At 43.7% G+C, this 23,760-nt stretch overlaps 1 protein-coding gene across 2 annotated transcripts in view; it reads left to right on the top strand.

The window, feature by feature from the left end:
• The window catches only part of ATP8A2 (ATPase phospholipid transporting 8A2), a 466,915-nt gene that overhangs the window by 198,143 nt on the left and 245,012 nt on the right, over positions 1-23,760 (top strand). For both annotated transcript variants that reach the window (XM_045567137.1, XM_045567138.1), the window contains exon 25: positions 17,121-17,293. In XM_045567137.1, coding sequence (XP_045423093.1) covers positions 17,121-17,293 — 173 coding nt within the window. The remainder of the gene's footprint in view (positions 1-17,120; positions 17,294-23,760) is intronic.

Here is a 23,760-nt window from a genome sequence, read left to right on the forward strand (position 1 = left end):
CGTGTGTGTGTGTGTGTGTGTGTGTGTGTGTGTGTGTGTGTGTGTGTGTGAGAGAGAGAGAGAGAGAGAGGATATTACAGAGGGTTATGAGACAAGTGATAGCTTTAGAGAAAACCAGATTTTATTTTATAACAAGATAGCAAGAATGCAGGGATTTAAGAAGTTTAAGGTGAATGGATGATGACTCATGACGGCTCAGGGGTCCCAGAGGATACATACGGTGGATACGGTAATGGAGGTGCAGGTAGTTTTGATGGCGTGAACCTGGCCTTCAGCTTTGTGTCCCTAGCACCTGCAAAGCACTTGATGACTAACGGATTTTATTAGACATTTCTTGCCTGCAGTGGGCAGGGGTGGGGTTGGGCTCACCAAGCTGACTGGTTGTGGAGTACAGTGCTGAGCAGGTTTCTGTGCCTCAGGTGGTAATTTCAGCAACAAATGAGGAAGGCAGGTAGAGGTGATGGTCTGGCAGCAGGTGGAGGATGTGGCCAGGAGTATTGCTGAGATTTTGTGGAATTAAAAGGCCCCACCGGGGAGTTGCGGAGTTGAGCGAATCACCTAAACCCCAGGTGCCAAAGTCAACACTGCTGGGGTGGCGCTGGCACTTCCCTCCCGGCCCGGCTCTGGCCCTGAGAGTGCCCTGTGGGTTGGGTTTTTATGAGGCAGGAGGGCAGGACGGTGGGGCCCGACAGAGGAGGCCAGTCACCTCTGGGAGATGGCTCCCGGGAGGTGACCGGGAAGATGACTTTGGGAAGTGTACTGTGGAAATCAGACCTGGGGTTGAACTGTAGCTCTGCCACTCACTTGCTCTGTGACCTTGGGGAAGTCACTTAACCTCTAAGGCTGTTGCTTCCTCATAAAAGAGGAGAATAAATAATTCTTACTCTACCTGATGTGGGGATGACAAGCGATGTATGTGAAAGCATTTAATAATAAGCTGTAACATGCTATAAAAATGCAAGTTACTGGTAAGCTGGGTTGCAGTAGGCAGAAATGTGCAGGAAGATAACTCAGAGAGATCGTCTTTACAGTAGTCACGCGAGTTAACGAGAACATGGATGAAGGCTGTCGTAATGGAAAATTAGGGAGATAACACACAGAAAGGTTCCCAGTCAGAGCTTAAGAATCACATGTGGAAACCGGGTAAGCAATGGGGAGAAGGCAGCGGGATGAGGGAGAAGGAAGGGTGAGGAGGACGGGGGTCCGGGTTTGGATGGCTGAGAGAACGGTGGTGAAGTTACATGAGGGGCAGCACAAGGACGGATGGGAGATCGAGGTCATGGCCTCTGTTTTGGACTTACTGAATCCTGGGTGCTACTGGAACATGCTGGTAGAAAATGGCAAGAGGAAATTCTGATTGTAAATGCAGAGGAAAGGTTGAGGCTGGGTCTGGGAGCCGACCACAGGGAGCAGTGTTGGAGATTTTAGGATAGAGTTTGACCACCAAGGCACAGTGCAGCGTTAGAAGGCCGGCTCTGGCCCAAGGAATCGGGTTTCAGTAAAGTTTTTTCAGATGGAAATTACTTAAAGTCTTTTGGGCATTTCTACAGCTGCTTCTGAGGCAGAGAAAATTAAGATTTGCCCTGAATAAATGCATCATTTTGAATATGACAGTGGCTAAGGCCCTATGGCCCCAAAGCCCTGACTAAATCAAGAGTCTGATTTTTTTAAAAAATCAAAATAAAACTGTTACAACATAGCCATATCGACTTAAAAAAAAGGAGGAGGAGGAGGCTGGGAAAAGACTCATGGGGCAGATAAAGTGATTTAACTTCCTTTGGTCCTCGGACTTCCTCAAGGTAACTGTAGTTTCCCTACCTGCCCCTATCGTGGTCATGACACCACAGTGAGCACCACATGTTTACTTGTTCATGCTACTAACACACTTCAATTCTGTAAGCTTAGGGATTGTATAAACGTTGTATGCCATAGAATCCTGAGCATAAGCCAAATGCCTGCTAGCACACGGTAAGTGTTTGTACATACTCTTTTCATTGAGTGAATGCTCTGAAACTAAGGTGGTCATTGTGCAGGAGGGTCAGGAGAGGACCGGGTCAAGGTTTCAAGGTTCCATCCTGGGCCCATTTCAGGTCAGTGACATGAAGACGAGACCAGTTATGCTTGCTAGTGTCTTTCTCCTTTAATGCTCTGTGGACTGAAAATGGGAGTTGAGAACATGGATTGTTGATTGTGAATTAGAAAAAAAATAGAAATAACAGAAGGTCAAGGGGATCAGGACAACATCAGGGTCCTTGAAGTTCAGGGTGGGTGGAAAGTGTCATGAGGGGACAGAAATTGGGTGAGGGGGAAAATTCAGGGCCTAGGTTCTTGGGCATGACCGTGCTAATTGCATGGCTTTTGTGGATTGAATTGTGCCTCGAAAAGATATGCTGAAGCCCTAACCCCAAGTCCTGTAGAATGAGACCTGATTTGGAAATAGGGTCGTGGCAGATTGGTTCAGACGAGGTCATGCTGGAATAGGACAGGTCTTTGATGCGATGACTGGTGTCCTTCTAAGCAAGAAGAGATGCGCACACACAGGGAGAGTGCCACGGGACAGCGGACTGAAATTAGCTGCAGCTGCACACTAAGGAAGTGGTGGCAGGTCACCGGCGGTGGGGACGAGGCTAGGAAAGAGTCTCTCTCCCTTCAGGTGTCAGAGGCAGCGTGCTGCTGCCGGTAGCTTGAATTCAGACTTCTAGCCCCCAGACACCCAGCGTGTGGTACTTAGCTATGGCACCTGTGGGCATCTGCTGCCCTGGCTCAGGGGAAGTGGAAACCAGGCTGTGGAGACCAAGGTGGTGTGAGTCGTCCATGGAGGGCTGAGGGCTCAGAAAACAGCTCGGGGAGATGGAGTGGAGAAAACAGAAGGGAATGTTGTGTCACCTCCACAGCGACTGGCCGAGTCGTCACCAGGCTCCCTGGACTCAGCCTGTTTGGCAGTCAGTGAAGGGCTTTGCCATTGTCATGAGGGTGCCTTTGACACCCGTGTTTTTGTTTGTCTCAGCAACCCAGGCCTGTCAGCTCCTGCCATTTGGGTTTAGGCTGCACTTGGTGTGGACACTTGGTTTCTTTCAGAGGTGTTATAAAAGGGACTCTGTACGTCTAAACAGCACTGGGGGCCTCAGGCTGAATTGGCTCAATGAACCTCCCACTCTCTGCCTAAAAATATTCTCACTGCAGGCAATTCAGCAGACAATACACCTCAGTACATTTTTCTGAAGAGAGGGAAACAATTGGAATTGGAGTGACTAATTCCTTTTGAAAATCCTCCAGGAAAACTGGAAATTCTAGCTGGTTTTCTGGATAAAAGAGTTATTGAAGGTTGGGGAACTGTTTGGGGTGAAAAAAAAGAGAAAACTCTGTGTCCTAGAAGACAGACTTAACAATTTTGAGGGTGTAGGGAGTGGCCAGGTGCCCTGTGCACGGTGGAGTATCTTTTTCCTCCTGTGACTCTAGACAGTTTGGGTATAATGAAAATGAATGTCTTTAGTTTGTTGTATTGGAACTCTTTCTGCATAGGAAAATGAATTTGGAATTAGTGCTAATGTTTTAGAAGATTTTTCCCATATCAAGTCAAGAATTAAATGTTTGTATAACCTTCACTTAGTGTTTACTTTAATTTTCCCATGCTTGTAATTCTTCAAGAGGTTGACAGGTATATAATTTTGGGTGACAACATGGGCTGTGTGTATTCCTCCAGTTCTGACTGCTGCGGGGTTGGGGTGGTGGTTCCTCTCGTTCAGTCCATGCAGGGAGGTTTGCTAGCAAGGAATCTTTCTGAGAAGTCTCCAGTGCAGATCACAGCAACAGCAACTCCTATTTAAAAAAAAAAAAAATGCTCCTGGTAGAAAAAGAGAAATAGATTGGCCAGTATGAATTTGTAGATAGGTTTGTTTCCTCCTTCTGAGATGTGAGTATTTCATTTTTCTCATTTTATCTATGCCCTACCAAAACAAAACAAACCGCTGTTTGAAAACATCTCCAAATGATTTATTTGCCAAAGATGTGTAAAAACAATGGTCTTAGATAGTGGGGAAAGAAAGAAACCTCAGTGGTTTGTTCATTCATGTGTACCTTTTAGAATAGTCGGGGACAGAGGGAGACTTGGGCCTGACTGTCTTGGATGTGGTCTGGTTCACTCGTGATTGGTAGAGTGGCGAGTCCCTGCTGGGGGACGGTGTTGGAATATGATCCCAGCCAAAAAGAACGCTCCGGTCCTTGGCTGATGCCTGGAAGAAATATGTGTCAAATAGAAGCAAAACGACTGCATATCCATTTCTGTGCGTAACTATAGATGAAGAAAAGCAAAATTTTTAAAAAATTCGATCTCCATTGTCTGTAGTTTAGACTCTTTGTTAAAGTAAGATGTGCCGCGTAGCTTTGGTGAGGATGCTCGTTTCATTCAGCCACACTCCATTTCCAGTCTGTCCTCGCGACCTTCCAACGGTTGCCCGTGGGTTTCCTTTGTTACCCAGATCCTTCCTCCACCCTGCTCTGCAAACACCTTGTGGCTCTGAGAGATGATAATCAGGAATAAGATCCTTCCCTGGGGTCTGGTCACGTTCCAGACCGAGCAGCCTGGCAGGCTCTCGGCAGTTGTTTTTCCTAGTTGTGCTGCTGCTTTAACTGGCCAGGGTTCTCCTCATCTGTCATGAGAACTCTTAAAACTCGTGCAGGAGTAATTTTCCCCACTTTCTTTATTGTGGGTTATTTTGTCTTGACGGGGCACCACTGGCCCTCCGGTAGGCTCCTCTGCTCACTTTCCTTAGAAAGCCATCGTTTGGTGATCTCTGCAGCCGAGCGATTAGGTTACAGGCTGATGGACGCTGAGCCCGGTTCTCAGCTGCGGGATGTCTTTCCCCAGAGTTCTTGCACTGCTAGTCAAGCCCGGAGGATCCACATGTGCATATCGGTTTACAGCAACACTAAAGCTGCCCCCAACACTCTCCACCCCCCACCCCGAGTAGGTGGGTAAATGACTTTGGGCCTGTGAGGTAGTACTCTCCCAGGGCTTGCAGCTCAGGGCTGGCCTGCGGTGGAAGCCAGTTCCCTTCTGGCTGGTTTCACATATATTTATGGCTTTCTTTTACACCTAATAGTCTTGCTTTGGGTTTTCAAGAAGAAATTCTTCATGCAATTAGAGGTAGATTCTGTGGTCATTTGCCATAAATGGTTGAAAGCTCTAATAATGTAAAACATAAAACAAACCAAGAAAGGAAGCATTAAGTGGATCTCTCCGTATTGCATCGGGGAACACATACAGAGAGAGTGAAAGACCATCAACAGGAAAATGACTTGCTAATATTATGATTTGAGGTCATTTTAGTAATGGCGTATAGGATGAAATAGCCCAGGACACAGCTTGGAAGGGGGGAGCCTCGTGTTAACACAGTGCCCTTAGACATCGCACTGTGGCGGCTGCAGCGCCAAGGCGAGGCTCTGGCTGAGGCCGCGGCTGCATGATTTCCCCGTAGTCCCCGCGGCCGCTCTGCTCCTCTGGGCTGCCAGTGTTCTAGGCCCACACGGTTCTCAAGATGCTTGATTTGGAAGCAGGGTAATATTCTTCCACTAGATTGTATACGTGCCTTTGTGTTTGTGTGCTAATACATCTGTAGGTTTTCTCACTGTTTCCGTCACACATTTGTATTTTATTCCTGTCATTAGAGCTCTGAAATGACTTTTTATTGGAATGAATTCTCATCTCAACTGAAGTGCCCGGATGCCTTTGCCCCCCTCTAACCAACAGGGGGAGGTGGGCGTGACGTGGAATTACAAGGGGTGGCTTTTGTGACAGCATGTTGAAGTGTGGTGCTCAGAGTTCTGAAAAAAAGTGCTGTATGAACATTTCCTGTTTTTGTTATGAGTTTCTCATCATGCTTGATTTTGTGACAAGCTGATGATGAAGCAGGACAGACTTCGTGTGCAGTGGTGCCTCGTTTGGATAGCGCTGTGAACTCACTACATGGGCAGACACTTTTCAGTTGGCCACAGACCTTACGGCTGCCTGGGGTCTCAGCCTGACCTTTGTCACCTGCCTGGTTTCCCAAGGTCATCTATCTACAGGGTACACAAAGTCCATTTTCATATTTCTTCCCCAAAGAGAAGCAAAAAGTAAACAGACTTCAGTTTGATTTATATTTTTGTTTCTCCAACTGTCTTCTGACAATGATTTAAAATGCACAGCGAACCGCTCAGAAGCCTTGAGAGGAAACGAGATTGCTAAAGAATAAACTAAAAAGGCTTAGGTCCAGGATAGTAATATTGACTGGCCTAGTTAGCCGGGGGTCTCTGACATTGATCTTGATGACCGAGTGCAGCAGAGTGGGAAGTTTGTGTGTTTCCAGTTTACTGTGTGAACAACCCTAGTGTTGAGGGGTTCTGGTTTAACCTTTTCCAGTCTTACTGGAAACATTTTGCACCTACATTTCCCTTATTTCCCAAATGTTGCTAAATTAATATAGGCCTCGGAAAGCCCTGAAAAGTCATCTCCATTTCACATACTTCTTATTTTTTTCTGTGGAAAGTGTTGATCTCAAGACAAGCTGAAGTCTAAGCCTGGCCGCGCTGATCTGAGCGATTCTGCCGTGTCCTGTGCTCTGCGGCCGTGGCCTTCTGGAAAGACCATATCGAGTTCGTCCACTGTTGTGAATGAAAATAATCAGTTGGTGAAAGCACAGAATTAGAAACTTCTTGGTATATTTATTTCTGTGTCTCAAGAATTCTGATTTAAAGCAGACTTTATTTCAAGTAATGTGAACAGTAGGTCGTTCAGGAGTCTCGGATGAATCAATGTTTTCTTCCCTCCTCTCCAAGAAAATCTATTTAAAGCAAAGGTCAAATCTGTGCTGGATTTAGAACCTATTAAATGTAAGTCTGGAAAACAGAGCCGCTTCTCTTTTTCATTCTCTACATAGTTGTGAGCGCTGGGGACGCCCTGGTCTTCTGCAGAACGTCATTTTCCACGTATTTCTGGTGTCTGCAGTTTTTCTTTCGTTGGGGAGGGTGGAGTATGCTGTAGCGTATATACTGAGTGAAGCTGGGTCTCTGTGAGTCTTTGGGTTTATTAACTTTAGAAATAATTTAAACCTGGAAAATTGTCTCAGGAAGAGTTTATTAGGCTTTGAGTTACACCCAAGAAGAGTGTGTTGATGTCTCTGTTAACCTCCTCAGTTAACCCACCAGCTCCGGAACTGAACTCGCGGCCAGCCGTTCTCCCCCTGGCCTCTCCTCTGCTCAGTGCTCTGGCAATGACGCCTCAGGAAATCCTTTTTCTTATGGATGCTTTTTGGGTTTTTACATCTGGGAGCATATATGTTCTCTCAAAATTACTAGTTCAGTTTTGGAGGCTGAGCCTTCATCAGCCAGGTGGAATGAGGAGTCTGGCGCTGTGCCTGTGTCGGAAACAGCCCGCGACAGCCCAAAGAGACGCTGGGCAGAGTCCTCATGAGACCCAGGCTGGATGAGTTGTGTCCTGTTCGAAATGACAGGACACGGTGCTCAGAGGAGGAGCAGGCACAGCGCAGGCCTCTGGGATGGGGACACGATGGGATACTCCAAGCAGACCCCTGTCTCCAGCCCCAAAACCTACAGCTGCTTTGTAATCTTCATTCCCACTATTAGTGGAGAGGTGGCCACAGAAACAAAAAGTCCACCCCAGTGCAGCGATGCCCAGTGGCCCAGTATGGGGAGGCCGTGGGGCAGGTGGCACGAAGCCAAGAGCACGTGCACGTGTTTTTCAGGGGCGACAGGCTGTAGCTTGGTGGGAACATGGGCCGAGAGCTCCCAGGTGCTATAATGTTTAAAGAGGACCTGGCTATCAAAGTTCTCATGTGAAATCTCCTGGCTTTTAAATTGTGGCTAAAAAAAATTTTTTTAAATATGGGCTGAATAACTAACCTCTGATCAACCTAATGATGATATTTCCTCGCCACTCAAATCAACTTGCAGGACCTCTTGCTCACTTACGAATAAACAGTTATGCTTACGCCCTTCAGTGAGTCTCAGTCTTCTTGACCGAATCCCCCCGTGTCCAGTCTTCTGATGGGCTCCTCCTTCCCAGTCCCTGCCTGACTTCCTTCCACGGCCCCTGACCACTCGTGGTGCCGGGCTCTGCTTCTATTTGCTCAGTGTCTGTCCTCTCACCCTCGTGTCAGCCCTGTGAGTGCAGGGCATGTGGAGTTCTGTGCACAGCTGTGTCCTCACATCAGTGTTCGGTAACTTCTCCTTGAACGTATGGATGGCCCACCAAGCTGATGCCTCAAATACTCGCGAAAAGTTTGATAGAAGGCCATTGTCACGGCACACGTGCGGGAGGGAGTATCCGAGCAGAAGACAGCACAGGGCCCGCAGCCAGCTGGGAGCACAGTGCCCCCCGGCCGGGGTCAGGAGTTCAGGAAGCAGCAAATATTCCCCAAGCGAGAGGCGGCAAGCATTTTTTCAGCACCTGCTGTTTGCTGGTCGATTTGTTTGTTTGCTTTTTTTACCCAGGAGGAGCGGTGAGGAAACGACCCAAATGGTTCCTTTCCCATTCTTCAGTCAACATTGATTGAGAGGTTATATGATCCACACAGAGCAAGTGATGGCTGCCGGATGTTCAGTTAGAATTTACAGACATCAGTGGGGGCATAATAATGGTCTGAGTGACTGTCACCAGGCTGTCACCCAGTGCAGCGTGTCCCTAGAGAGTAGCCCTGTCCATCCCCCACCATGCCCAGGGCCTTTCCCGGTGGTCGGCTTGCTTTGTCTATGCGGCTGGACACCCACATTTCTGTGCACCCACATTTCTTCTCTGGTCCTCTGCCCATTCACCAAGCCCAGTCTATTCCTTTCTGTGAATGTGTTTCTTGGTGTTCCCTGTTACCACAGTCAGAGGTTAGCCTCTCAGCATCTCAGGCCTCCTTCGCTGGTCTGGGTCCATATTCCAGTCTGTCTTCCGTACTGCCAGTGGCTGATCGCCCACAAATAAAACTTCAAGTATGGTGTTTTTGTACGAAAACCTTCACAGGCTTACGGTAGGCTCCGGGATGAAGTCCAAGTGCCTCCTCAAGGCCTTCTGGACTCCCCACCCTCCAGCACCTTCCTGACCCGAGCCTGTGGCTCGCCCGCCTTGCAGGCCTTGGACACACGCTGCCTGAATTTGCAGACACCAGTGACCTTTGGCTATTTTGAGTCTTAGTGTTGCTCTTTGTCTAGCCTCTAGACTCCTGTGCACGTGACAGGCCCCTACTGGCGAAAGGTTAACTACAGAGTTTTTTCCCTCGCTCCGTATTTTACTGTAAGCATCTGGGTCCACACCAGTCTGTGCAGCACAGAGATTGGTGAGGGGGCCCCAGCCTGCCCTTGCCTGCCTCACCTCCCCTAGCGGGTTGCAGGTTCTGCACGGCGAGCGAGGCTCCTGGACAGGTGTGTGTGTCAAGGGAGATGAGACTTGCTACTCACACCGTCGTCAGCGTGGAGGCCTCCGGTGAAAACGAGATGTTTTCTACAGTTTTTGCATATTTATTTGGTTTTGTTATTTATTTTTAAAGTTTGCGTGTAATGGAGTATGCCACTGCCTTTACTAAGTGGAGACTCTCATTTAGCAAGTATCTGCAGTTTTAAAAGTAGTAACAGTGTCCCGTGTAGACATGAGATACTTTCCTAACATAGCAAAGGATTTGCATACAGCTGTTCTTCCACATAATTCTTTCTGTACCCCCCGCCCCTGCTGATTGAAGAACTTGGAGGATTCCCTGGACAGGTGCTTTCCCAAACCGGGCCCGGGCAGACGCAGCTGCAGCCTCAGACCCAATCCTTTCTATCCTGTGCCTTTGCTACAGTAGGTGCCAAATGAGAGCCCGAGGTCCCATTTCCTTCACGTGGCTACTGCCTGTTTGCACAGCCTGCAGCTGCTACCCATGCATTTGGAATATTTTCTTTTTATGACCTCCCTTCACTGGTTCTCTTTCAGAAATGTTTTACCGTCTTCCCTTGCTGTTTGCACAAGCTTAAATACAGCCCAGGCACATTATAATTGTTCTGAGAGCCAAGGAGACTTTAGAAGTAGTAAGGGCAGTGGCTATGTCTGTGAAATATTAAAATTAAAAGTTTAAAACCCTAAGGGTCATGGAATTAAATAATTGAGTTGAGATTATTGTGTTCATTTTCTTACATGGCATCTGTAAAGTTTGTTCAAAAAATTTGAGTTTGTCTTTTAAGAAACTGGTTTTATCATCAAGCAAATAAGTAGTTCAGGAATTATAATGAGTGCACTACTTATGATGTGCTGCTTGTGATGACATAACAGATACTAATATTTGTCATTGTGAGCCAAATATAGATCTTAATGAGATTAACAGCACTCTGTCTTCCTTTGCTAAAGTTTAACTGACATACTTAATCACAGTTAATTAAAAACACTCTCTGCAAACTTTAGTTGTCTAGAAATTAATTTCTGTAACAGTTTTGTTCTTAATTTATAAATTTAATCCCCATTGTGTTTGGTTTGGGCACTTTATAATTCTTCCAAGAATCAAAGAGACTTTGGAAATAGTTGAGTGCATTGGCTGTATCATTGATATGTTAAAGTTAAAAATTTTAATCCCCAAAAGTCAGGAAATTATTGAGCTAAGGTTGTTATGTTCACAGTAAAATTATTCCTAGTTAGTGTGATGATATTAAGTGTGGTAGTGATTCATTGTGTCCCTGAAGTATGCAGTTGACTTCCAAAGATCCAATCTGGGCAAATGTGTGACAAGCAACTGTTCTATGGAATTAGAGAAGTCATTTTATACATAGCTGAGCGATGTCTTACAAATGCTTATTTCGCATTTTTCTTGTAAGAGAGTCACACTTTGAAATAATTTTCTTTTAGAAATAAGTTTATTTACTTTAAGAGGAATTCCATGTTTTAAAAAATTACAAAAAGGACCCACAGTTGAGGTTCAAATTGTACATGCTTCTTAAAGCATATAAATTATTTTTAAGATCTTACTATACACAGCTATTCAAGAATATATTTGTCTAGCATATAAGAGGATTCCTGGCACTAAAATAAAAAATCTAATTTTGGGGAAGAAAATAAATTAAGCATATTAGGCTTGCTATTTAATATCCTTTGAGAAGTGAAAAAAGTACATATTTTCAGGATTTTTTTTAACCTCAATGATTTGAGCCCTGTCATAACTGTTAGTCAGATTTTCTTTCAATAAATAGTGGTGATTGATAGTTTTTAAACGTTGGCTCTGAGGCCTGAGTGAATAAATAGTCTCTTTCTTATAAATGATACTGTGCTCATTAACAGCTGCGGCCAGTTCTTCATGCCCCTCACTTCCTGAACCTTTCCTTAACACTACCTGGGGTGCATTTCCAGGAAAATGCAGATTTTTAGAATTTCAGATTAAAAAGAAGAAGAAAGTGAAAAATAGGATATCCCAGCCACCTGCGGAGGTTCTTAGATAGGGCAAGCCACGGACGCAGTTGTTACTGCCCTTCACAGAGACGTCGCCAGTGTACTACTTGAATGATCCCACTGTGCTTAGTTATGTCTCTTGAAATCCCAGCAAACAGAAATTCATTTCATTCATGAAGCATTAAAATATGTTCAAGACCGTTAATCATTTGGGAATTACAAATTAAAACCACACCCACTAGAATGCGGAAATTAAGACGCATGAGCACCTGAGTGCTTGGTGAGGAAGGGCTGCAGAGCCCACCCGTGACTGGGGGAGCCAGATGGCAGAACCACTCTGGGTGGCAGCCTTGCAGTTTCCGTAAAGTTAAACATATTCTCGCTCTGTATTTATCTATGTGTATGCTATGACTGGATAACTCCAATCTTGGATTTTTTACCCAAAAGAAATAAAACATATGTCCACAGAAAGACTAGCCACGAATATTCACAGTAGAATTATTCATAATATCCCAAACTGGAAACAAATGTACAATAATGGGTGAATGGATAAACAAGTTTTGGTGTATTCATGCATTGGAATACGCTTGACAGCAAAGAGAAATAAACTCTTGCTAGGTGCATTTGCAGTGGTTGAATCTCAAAGCATTAGGCTGAGTGGATAGGCCAGACAGAAAAGGCTACAAACTCTATTTATGTGACATTCCAGAAGAGGCAAAACTAGTGACAGAAGTATGATAGATGATGGTTCGCAGGGGCTGGCGGGGAGGGGAGGGGCTTGTTTGCAGAGTGGCAGGAGGGAACTTTTGGGGATGTTGGAAATGAAGTGTTCTGTGTCTTGATTATAGTGGGGTTACATGACTGTATACCTTTGGCAAAACTCACTGAAATTGTATACTTAAAATAGGTCAGCTTTACTGTATGTTAACTGTACCTCAGTAAACTGATTAACAGCAAAAAAAGACCAGGCGTGGTGAGTCATGCCTGTGATCCTGTCATACTGCGGGGGCGAGAGGATCGTTTGAGCTCAGGGGTTTGAGACCAGCCTGAGCAAGAGTCTCTACTAAAAACACAACAGTTAGCAACTAGCCGGGCATGGTGGCGTGCACCTGTAGCCCTAGCCGTAGCTGGGGCAGGAGGATCGCTTGAGCCCAGGAGTTTGAGGTTGCAGTGAGCTATGATGACATCGCTGCACCCTAGCCAGGGTGACAAAGCAAGACTCTGTCTCAAAAAACAACAACATCAAGAAGTACTATTGTAGCGGCTTAGATTCTAGTGTGAATTCAGTAAATTGGGTTGGTTTACTCTGAGAAGATAAGAATTTTTTTTTTTTTATCAGAAATGGAAACACTTTGTGGGAGATAGGGATGGCCGGTGTAGAGAAACACATGATGGGGAGGTGATAAAAAGATCACCTGAGGTCCCAGATAGGCGCCTGGGTGCTTGCAGGCAAGAGGCCAAGTATCTCTTGGAAATGTTTGCTTCATGCTTGCAAAGATACCATCCGCTTTTCCTTGAAATTATTAGTATATTGGAAGTCCTTGAAATACTCCACATTTAACGGAGATTCCTCTTATCTACTTCTGAACTTTTAATTTAGGGATAATTTAGATTGGAGCAAAGCAACACCCAGAGCAAAAAGGTGGCAGCTCTGCCCCCAGCAGCTGCCACGGGGGCCTGTGTAACGATTCCGGTTTCAGGCTTGGCAGCCTCTGGTAGCCTGCAATGGGTTGGCTGTATTTGTGCTTTAAATTTTACCAACTTTTACACCCATCCAATTCCATCAATGCAAAAACATTGAGACTGTTAGTGCTGTCAAGAAAGAGGCATGATTGTACTGGAAATGAACATGATAGTAAAAAGAACAGAAAGTGGCGGGAAAGTGGTGATGGCGGCTGTCCTGGGTGCGGGAGGCTGGGCAGCACGAGGGAGCTGAAGGACGGGAGGGAGGCACGGCGTGGTCAGCAAGGGGCAGGAAAAGTAGGTTGGCAGGGTGGAAGAGAAAGCACTGAACCTGTGGGCTAGAGAATGAGCGTTTTCACTGGATGCTCACTAGCCCAGGGTTAATTCAGGAGAAGGGAGTCTGCTCTCACACTCGAAGGCTAAGCATGGTTTGGTGGGGGTGTTGCTAATGAAACTCGAACCATCCGCTGTTGGCGTGGTCAGCTCTGAGCCCCTCGGAATTTGCAGAACATCAAAGTGAGGGCTGAGGCAGCTGCTGCTACTACGGCGTTTAAGAAGTCCTGTTCCGACGGCTTCCAGTGTTTCTGGAGCTGTTTAATTTTGAAGAAAGACTCCTGTCATCTGCAAATTGGTAGAAATGCATCCAGGTTCCAGAAATTTTTGTTTGTCCTGGTTTGTTCATTAAATCCAAACTGATTAACAGTGGGATGGCCTTTTGGATCCTGCCTGCTACTGGGATGAGCAGCTCTGTGCCTCGGACTTCAGGGTCCATCAGATGAACCCGAGGACCCTCTGCAGATCAGATGCACAGCCACCTCCTGAGATCACCGGGTGGCGCTGTCTGTGGCGTTTATATTATTTCATTTGAGAAACTAGAAATGCAAGGCAGGTCCTTACCCTGCTAAGAAATGCAAGGTTCACAACAGAACAAAACTGGGGAAAAGGTAGACTTTGCTAAGGGGACAGTCGTCATTGCAGTTGCTCACTTTTGACATTAATTTGTGTGTGTTTTTGATTGTTAAGGAAAATAAAATTGTAGAACATGCATGAGAAGTTGGAAATATATAGCTTAATATTAATGCCTAAAAGGCAAATTCTAATGAAGGATTTTGGAATGTTTCTTATCTTTCTGGGAATGAAACTCTCAGCCCTGACTCCCTGTGCCCCTCGTAACAGCTAAGTCCATTGTAACGTGCAGTAATTGGTTTTTTATTAAAATAAGAGACTGCAGTATAAATTTTAGCAACTGGGCTAAATAGGCATTAACAGGCCCTGGGATCCAACCGTAATTTGTAACATCGTTCCTCTGGGAAAATGGATTCTAAGTGCCCAATAACTACCCTACAAATAGACTCTTGAATCATAGTCCATTTGAGAATAAGGAACTGTTTGTGATAGTAATACCTTCGATGGGCTTGCTTGAGAACTGCACAGAGGGGACCTATATTCCACCACATGTGTGTGGTGAGCCCAGCTCGTCTGGGTTTGATCAAAGATTATTGCTGAGTGGGCATGGAAAGCAGGAGGAATTCAAACCAAAGCAGAGGCTAGAGGCACGTCAGGGATGGAGTTAGGGGGATGGATGTGGAGGAGTTTGGTGGTAGGAAAGGTTTTCCATCTGAAAGGCGAAAGGTGTGAGTCTCAGCAGAGGGAGGGAGGGAAGAAGAGGATGGAAAACAGGTCAGGAGGGGGAGTCAGGAGTAGAGGGGGTTGAAGGCAAAAAGGCCAAGAGATGAGGAGTGCAAGTAGAACTGAGAATCAATCATGTTTAAGGAAAACGTGGTGTAAAATGTCCCAGCAAGGCTGAGGAGCCCACAGAGAGGTCAAAGAGATGACCCCCAAGACCTGAAAATAATCTCTTAGAGACGTTGTATTAGAACATCAGGAGTCAAAACATGGAACATCAATTTTTTGGAGTTCAACACATTATTGCGCACCTACTACGGGTTAGAATGGCCAGAGCTTGGCAAAGCTTCTGCCTTCATCAAATTTATAATTTAGTATCATTCCAGCCAACCACAAAAATGAGCCAGAGCAGGCTAAGGTATAATGGTGGTGAATATCTAGAATCTGCCCATAAGGAGGAAATTAGATTTTCATTATTTCATTCTTAATGTTGTGTACTTGTCAGCCTGATTGTATCATAAGATTTGTGAGGGTAAACAACATGAAACATATATTCTTGGTCATTTTTTTAAATCACCATGGGAACATGATAGGCATTCCGATAACTACATCTTGGTATCTTGATTGTAATATTAATAGATTTGATTCATGAAACGCTCAGTTGAACCCATTTGTGGCTCTTCTTTCACTTGAATACATAGAGGCCATTGCAGGGTTATTAACTGGCCTAATTTCAATATTCTTGTGTCTCAGGGAGTAGGGAGGCACAAGGAGAGGGAGAGAGACGAGACCGCTGGTCGGCGGAGCAGTCAGAGCACACACGACATTTTCCGTTAAGTTAGCTGCTTATATGGGTGCCGTTTGTGGTGCCCCAAACAATTACAATAGTAACATCAAAGACCATCAATCAGAGGTCACTGTAACAGATATAATAATAAGGCAAAAGTTTGAAACATTGTGCAGATTACCAAAATGTGTCACAGAGACGCAAAGCGAGCACATGCTGTTGGAAATATGGCACCTTCAATTTATGGAAAAATGCAGTTATCTGTGAAGTGTAGCAAAACAACGTATGCTTGTGTAACGCTGACAGAGAAGGCATTATCGGTGGTTGTTCACTGCCTGACATAGAAGAAATGTGTATTTTCCTTGATGTAGGAGATTCTTCATGAATAGTACGGGGAAGAAGAGTGGGTTTTATTGAGTATCTACTATGTACCGAGCCCAGTGCTAAGCAGTTTACACTGATTAACTCCTTTGTTCACAAGAAAAGTGCAATGAAGTGTTTTCAGCTCTATTTTACACATGAGGAAGTTGCAGTTTAAAGAGGTTAAGTAGTGTAACCGAGGTCACAGAGGTAGGGGTGGAGAGTTGAGCCTGGACCCCAGGACGCCTGACCACATCTTTCTTACATAAAACTTTCTGATACTGTCAGAAGTTGCTTTTTGAGAATGAAAACTGAACAGTGAGACAATGGAACCTATTTCTCACTTTGTGATAGTAGCCAATCCTTAATTGAACTAGAGGTAGAAGATTACTGTTCATTAAACATATTTCTTTAAGGTTATAATTTATGTTATCACATGGTAAATTGCATGTGAATATAACTTAACAACTAAAGGACTGTGACAACATAATTTCAGCAGACTTCTTAGTTTCCTGATTAACTTAAACCAGATTTTTTTTTAATGAACCGAAAATTGCTTTCTTATATTTGAGCCAGATACCCTATTGGTTGTCATAACTTCATTGGGAAGCTCAGAACATCATTTTCTTTAATCCTAACAGTGGTGCTATGCTTTTAATTCCATGTGATGATAAACATCCTACCAAGGTGTTCTTAAGGCTGGTAGTGATGTTTTAATAGATTTGGGGAGTTTAACCTGATGAGATACTTTCTATTACATGTGAAAATGATCAGCTCATTTCTTGTCCTGGTGATACATGGCGAGAATGGTTTGGTCTGACCATCTCAGCAGGAATAGAAATTAATCTTGTGTGTTATTTATATATCCCTTCATACCTTTTGGATGCTTTAAATGTTGCCTTTTGCAAACTGAGAGTTGTTTGCTACTCAAGTTCCACTAATCCTGTGTTTTCCTAAAAAGCACATTTATTTATATCGAGTTTCCTATTCTAGGGGCAGCAAGAATAATGCATGTGTAGTGTAAAGAAGGGATTACTGTAAATTTCCAATGAATCTCGCTGCAAGGGTGTTTTCACCCATAAAACAGACCTAGAGGGCATTCCAATGAGATTTTTATGTGTAAATGTGCCAAGTTGAACTGTTTGTATATTTTACATTAGAATGGGCGTGTTCTCATTTCAGGGAGCTTCCTTTTGAATCCTAATTTGGTTTCGATGCATTTTGGTGTATTAAACACACAACAGTGCAATTTCCCCCCCCCTTCTCTTTCAGGCCACGAGGGCAGCCATCACTCAGCACTGCACGGACCTGGGAAACCTGCTGGGCAAGGAAAACGACGTGGCCCTCATCATCGACGGCCACACCCTGAAGTACGCACTGTCCTTCGAAGTCCGGAGGAGCTTCCTGGATTTGGCGCTCTCGTGTAAAGCGGTCATATGTTGCAGGTAGAGACGAATGGGCTGTGCATAATTCGTATTCTGGTGTGTTTGTATGCTGTTTTTGTATAAAAGAAATCGATGTGTGGGAATTCTAGGCTTAAGGTTTTATATCTCAAAAAGGCAAAACAAAAATACACCATTATTTTTAACTCTTGGATCACAGATTTTGCAGAAGGCAAGCTAGCAGTTTTTATATTTTTTTGTCTGTTTTCTGAGGAGATAAAAGGAAAAAGGACCAGGGCTTCTAGTCATATTCACAATGGGGGATAAATTGGAAAAACGCTGCCTCAAGCCGATTTGGGAAGTTACTGGGTCCTACCTGCTGGGTTCCTTGGTCCTGCTCATGTCTGAGCTCAGCTTCCAAGACTTACGGGCCTTTGATGCCTCTTTTCTGATGTTCAGTGGGTATTTCTTTTCAGTTAACAGGGAGCTTTGGTTAAGTTCATGTGATAACTATTTTTGTGTTAAGATCTAACCGGAGGCCGGGCACGGTGGCTCACACCTATAATCCTAGCACTGGGAGGCCAAGGCAGGAGGATCACTTGAGCTTAGGAGTTCAAGTCCAGCCTGAGCAAGAATGAGACCCCATCTCTACCAAAAATGGAAAAATCAGCCAGGCATGGTGGTGCACACCTGTAGTCCCAGCTACTCGGGAGGCTGAGGCAGGAGGATTGCTTGAACCCAGGAGTTTGAGGCTGTTGTGAGCTGGGCTGATGTCACAGCACTCTATCCTGGGTAACAGACTGAGACTCTGTCTCAAAAAAAAAAAAAAGATTTGACCAGAAGTCTTTGTTGGTTCTTCGTGGAGTCTGGGAAGGTTTTTTTCAAGGGGTGGGTGGAGGTCGGAGGGGCATTGTTGCATTCCAGTGACTACTGGCTACACAGAGGTCCAGTTCTGGTAGAGATTTGAAAGTCAAACAGAATTGTAAAGAAAATAAACGACTAGAAAGCTGAGTGATTACCAGAGGCTAAGGGAGTGGGAGGGGCTGGCTGGTGGAGCCTCCATATCAGAAAGGCACGTTGGTTTTGTGCCTGTGGTTCCAGGATGTTCAAGGACCATTGGGGTCAAGGAACAAATTCAAAATGTGTTTGAAACTGTGAATAGGAACTCTGTTTTACCGTTAAGGCTGGAAACCTGGGGCAGCTGTGAGGGGCCTGGGGCAGTGGGGAATGACGGGGCACCTGGAAATGGAATGCCGTGTCTCGTGGTTTCATGATGGGCTCGCTCTCTTTTTTCAAACAGCTTTATTGTGACATAATTCGCGTACCATACAATTCTCCTGTTAAAGTAATTCTCACAGGCTTTTAGTGTCTTCAGAGCTGTGTAACCATCACCACCACCAATTTTAGAATATTTTTATCACCCCCAAAATAAACCCCTATATCCATTCTCATTTAATCGCCATCTTCTTCCGCTCCACCCCCACAGTGAACAACCGCTAATCTACTTTCTTGTCTATAGATCTGTCTGACACATTTTCGTATGCATGGAATCATGCAAGATGTGGTCTTTTTCTCACTGACCTGTTTCACTTGGCATGTTTTCAAGGTTCATTCATGTTGTTGCATGTGTCAGTACTTCCTTCTTTTTATGGCTGAGTAATATTCTGTTGTTTGGATATACCACATGTTCATCCATTTATCAGTTGTGTAAATATTCGGATTGTTTACACTGTTGACCATTAGTATGATGCTGCTATGAAGACTGATGTACAAGTTTTTGTGAGGACTTACGTTTTCATTTTCTCTTAGGTATATGCCTAGGAGTGCAATTGCTGAGTCATGCGGTGACTCTGTGTTTAACCTTTTGAGGAACCATTAGGCTGTTTGCCAAAGTGCCTGCACCCTTTTGTGTTTCCATCAGTGACGTGCGAGTATTTCCATTCCTGTCTTTTTGATTAGTTAGCCTAGTGGGGGCGACATGGTACCTCACTGTGGCTTTGACTTGCATTTCCCTGATGGTGAATGATGATGAACATCTTTCCATGTGTTTATTGGCCATTCGTGTATCTTCCTTGGAGAAATGTCTATCTATTCAAATCTTTTGCCCATTTTAAAATTAGATTATTTGTCTTTTTATTATTGAGTTATAGGAGTCCTTTATATACTCTGGACACAAGTATCTCGTAAGATAAATGACTTGTAAATATTTTTTCTCACTCTGTAGGCTGCTGTTTCTCTTTCTTGATGGTATTGCTTGCAGCACAAGAAGACTTCAGTTTTGATGAACTCCACCTGACCATTTTTCCTTTTGTGATTTTGGTGTCGTATCTAACGAGCTCTCCTTTTTCAGAAGCTGGTCCTGGGCTTTCTCTCCTGGGTTCCATGTGAGCAGTTTAGATTAGGGACGTGCAAATGTCAGGAAGGGTAGAGAGAATGGTGGGGAAATAATTTTTTTCCATAATTTTCCCTTGATGTCTACATTGTAAAGTTGCTGAGTAGTTGGGCACTGGATTTTATGAGTTCTTCAACCCTGGGCGTTGTTACTGTGCACCCTGAGTTAGAATCACAGTGAGTCAGTCACTTCTGCCTGCCAGTCGTGACGTCGGTCGAGGGGCCATCCCCCTGACCCACTGGTGGACAGAAACAACAAGAGCACCAGAAACAACAGGAAAAAGTGTGGAAAAGTCTGATGAACTATAACACAAAGCACCACACTAAAACCTCGTGAGGTTTTTAAAGGAAATCAAAATGAGTCCTCTTGGATTCTCGGGGGAGAGCGCGAGTGCCTGTGAGGCTTTACAGGAACATGGTCTTTTCTTGCCAGGTGCTCGATACTTAAAGGAAACAAAAAACACCTTTTGCCCCTTCTGCTTTGGCTGCTTTCACTGCTTTGTGTGTCGCACACAGTTGTGTGCCCATAGACTTCGCAGGGAGGTGTTCAAACTGGAATTGGCATAGAAAGAGGAAATTTCAAATTAAATACTGGTGCAGTCTAGAAAATGGAAGCATTAATTGGAGAAAGGAATCCAGGATAGTGCACTGCTTTCCCACTCTGGGAGACGTTTCTTGGTTGAGCTCACACTCAAGATTTAAAAAAAAAAAAAATCAACAGGTACTTAAAAAAGAAAAGAAAAAAGCCCTGTTATGTTTCAGAGGTCCTTACTATTCATTGAAAATTTAAACTTAAGCAAAATTCAATATGTGGCTTCAAACATAAAGTTGACCTTAATTCTCACTTTTCATCTTTAAAATGTAATAGTTGTGAGAGTGACCCTTTAATAATGGAAGAGAGTAACTTTTTTTTAGAAAATAACTTTTCTGTGAAATCATTAAGCACTCTTCTTATCAATATTGATTCAGAGATTGGTGGATGTTGTATGAAAGTAGATCAATTCCTTTAAACTAAAACAATATTTTAAGCAGTGAAAAGGAGGAAAATGTAAGAATTTATTAAGTATTTTGCTGAAGTTAGACTCAAACAATTTTGCTAATTATGTATTGTGATGCCCAGATATTTTCTATGGAGTGAAAATCCTAGAGCGGTCCCGTCATAGTCAGCAGAACAGCCACCGGTCACGACTCTGCTGCAGTTCTCTGTTGCGCGAATGTCTGGCAGGGATGTTGCCACATTATTTGGGGAAGTGTAAACTGACGCGTCCAAGATCTTTGTCGTGGGCTTGGCAGTTGCGTTGTAAGTTCCTAGGTATCACCAGCAAATAGAGAGACAAGACATGGTCTTTGCCTTATAACTGCAAATAATGCGTAACAGGGTATGTTTGGTATTTGCCCCAGTTCTTGAAATCCAGGCCCTTAGTGATCCTATTCAGTATACAGTCTTGTAGGATTTACCATTCTCCAAAGGAGTAAAAGTCATGTAGAAAACCATTTTCAATATGTTCAAGAAAAAAAAAATTCTCTGTTCACTCTTCCCCTTTTCTCATTTTTCCTTTTTCTTTTAAACTCTTTATTTCTGTTAAAATAGAGGTACATTCTGTAGCACAGACTACGGGGCAAGGCAGTGGGGAGGACTGTGACCTCTTGTGAACATTCAGAAATCTTAAAGGTGACTGTGTCTCATCAGGAAAGGAGTCATGAAAGAATCATCATCGTCCCCCATGTGAGGAAGCTGGTGATGGCCCCACCACAGTGCCCTGCAAATGCAGGTGACTCTGGGGACCCCGGAGCACTGGCTCATTAGCGGATATAATTTATGGCTTCTTGTCTCGGGGAAGGAGATGGAGTGGAAGGGAAACATCACAGCAGGGATTTCCACTGGGTGTGCAAATTAAGGGTTTCAGAAGGCATCATTTATTTTCTTGGGTGTGTTTAGACTTCTGTCTTTCAGGATAGATTCAAAGATAAACATGTACAAACCTACCGTGATACCATAGAAATAAAGACAGTCGAGAGACAAGGGCAGAGTAGTGGACACAATAAATGTTTTAAAAAACTTTTTGGGTTTATTTTTCTAACTGGGTGATTTATATTTCTTATAAAAAAATTAGAAAATACAGATAAACAAGAAAGAAAATGGCATTACCAATCCCACTGACAAGAGATTAGCAGTGTTGACAGCTGGCACTTAAATCTAGATCTCTTTCTGTGAAAATGGTTTTAATGGGAAGAAGAGTTACATTGTTCACAAAATGCAAAGTGAGAGGTTAGAAACAGTTTTATATCGCTATAAGTAGTGATATAAATTTAAAAAAATGTTGATAGTGTCCTGTTCTATAAAAACACAATAATTAATTTAATCTATTCCTAGTTAATGGATATCTAACAATGTTTTTACTATTATGAATAACATTACAAAGAAGATTTTTTTATAGCTAAGTCATTGCAAAGACACTTGACGATTTCTATAAAATAATAATGGATTCAAGAGGCAGACTTGTAGGAAATTTGCAAAAGGGTTTGGACCCTTCACCTAAGAAGGTGAAGTTATTTGACTTAGAGTCAGAGAGAGATGGCTGGCACCTGAGTCCTCACTGGGACAAACACGCTTTCCTTTGTTTAGTAAGTGCAGGCTGGACTCTGAGCCCCAGTTTAGCCTCGCTAAGAAAGGGGAGCAGTTAAGAGATTATTTTGTGACAGAATGTATATGAGCAGAAACAAACAAAAAATTGGACCGCCCTACTGAACAACACAGTGCCCGGCATTTTAACACATTGACAGTGTGTGGTGCCCAAAGCTGGGTCAGTCTTCTGGACGCTCTGAAGCATATAGCTCACTTAGCCTACACCCAAAAACCTATGCATGTGTCTTAGCTTTAGACTACTTAGTGCAGAAAAGAACTGGCTCTTCCAATTTGGTCTCTTCCGCAGCTTAGCTTTTTGTGTTAATGAGGCATGATGGATAATAGGGAATCAGAACGTTATGCATTTTGTGTGTGGTATCGTTCCGCCTGTGAACTACACACAGAGTTATGTCAAAACAGAGTTCAGACACAGTAATTAGAATTGTACCACCAATTGTGTTTTGTTTGGCCTCTATATTGGTAGGGATCCAATCATACATTTGCAAGAATGAAGCTTTCTTTAGTTTCATTCATGATGTGATTTCTTAGCATCATGATTGTTCAGTTATGAGCCAGCTTCCTCCTCTAACATTCTGTTCCAGCAAGCGTTATTAACTTGTCGAGGCTGTAAGCCTATCCGTGGGTTGTTTGCATTATGGCTTAGCATATATTTTCCCATTTGCTGACTAAGTGCAATTAAGGTAGAATTCACTTTTAGGTTGTTTTTTCCATTTAGCTCTAAAATGAATGCCATTATTTGAGTGACTACAGCAATCTTGTTTGGTCCTAACTGGCTCTACTGTTACTCCATTAAGGACAAGCTTGCTCAGATGGACTGACTCCTTAGCATCATCTTGGATAAGAACAGTTTCTAAAAGCAAAAAGTTTAAAAACTGTTTTTCCACCCACATATTTTGCCATTATTTCTCTAGAGTGAAAATTAGATTGATGACGATTTTGTGGTATTTTAAAAATAGCCCATTTGAACCATTGTAGAGACAAGAATATGAGCAGACTTTGGAAGATTAATCCAAGGTAAGAAAAGGAAAGCATTTCTAAATAATTACTTTTAGCTTAGGAAAAAAACATTTTATTAAACTTTTTGAGATCAAAACTAATTTTGATGATGACATATTTATAAATGAAGAACTATTTTCATCTTAAATAATTATTGTAGAACTGGTGCGGCAGCTCACACCTGTAATCGCAATACTTTGGGAGGCCAAAGTGGGAGGATTGCTTGAGGCCAGGAGTTTAAGACCAGCCTGGGCAACATAGCAAGACTCCCATCTGTACAAATATAAGCAAAATTAGCTGGGCATGGTAGAGTGTGCCTGTAGTCCTAGCTACTCAGGAAGCTGAGGCAGGAGGACTCCTTGAGCCCAAGAGTTCAAGGTTATATTGATCTATGATCTATCTTGCCATTGCACTCCAGCCTAGGGTGACAGAGTGACCTTATGTGAAAAAACAAAACAGAACAAAAAAAATTTATACCAATCACTCTATAAGATCA

Source organism: Lemur catta, chromosome 13, assembly GCF_020740605.2.
Source record: "Lemur catta isolate mLemCat1 chromosome 13, mLemCat1.pri, whole genome shotgun sequence".
In the NCBI taxonomy this organism is placed as follows: Eukaryota; Metazoa; Chordata; class Mammalia; order Primates; family Lemuridae; genus Lemur; species Lemur catta.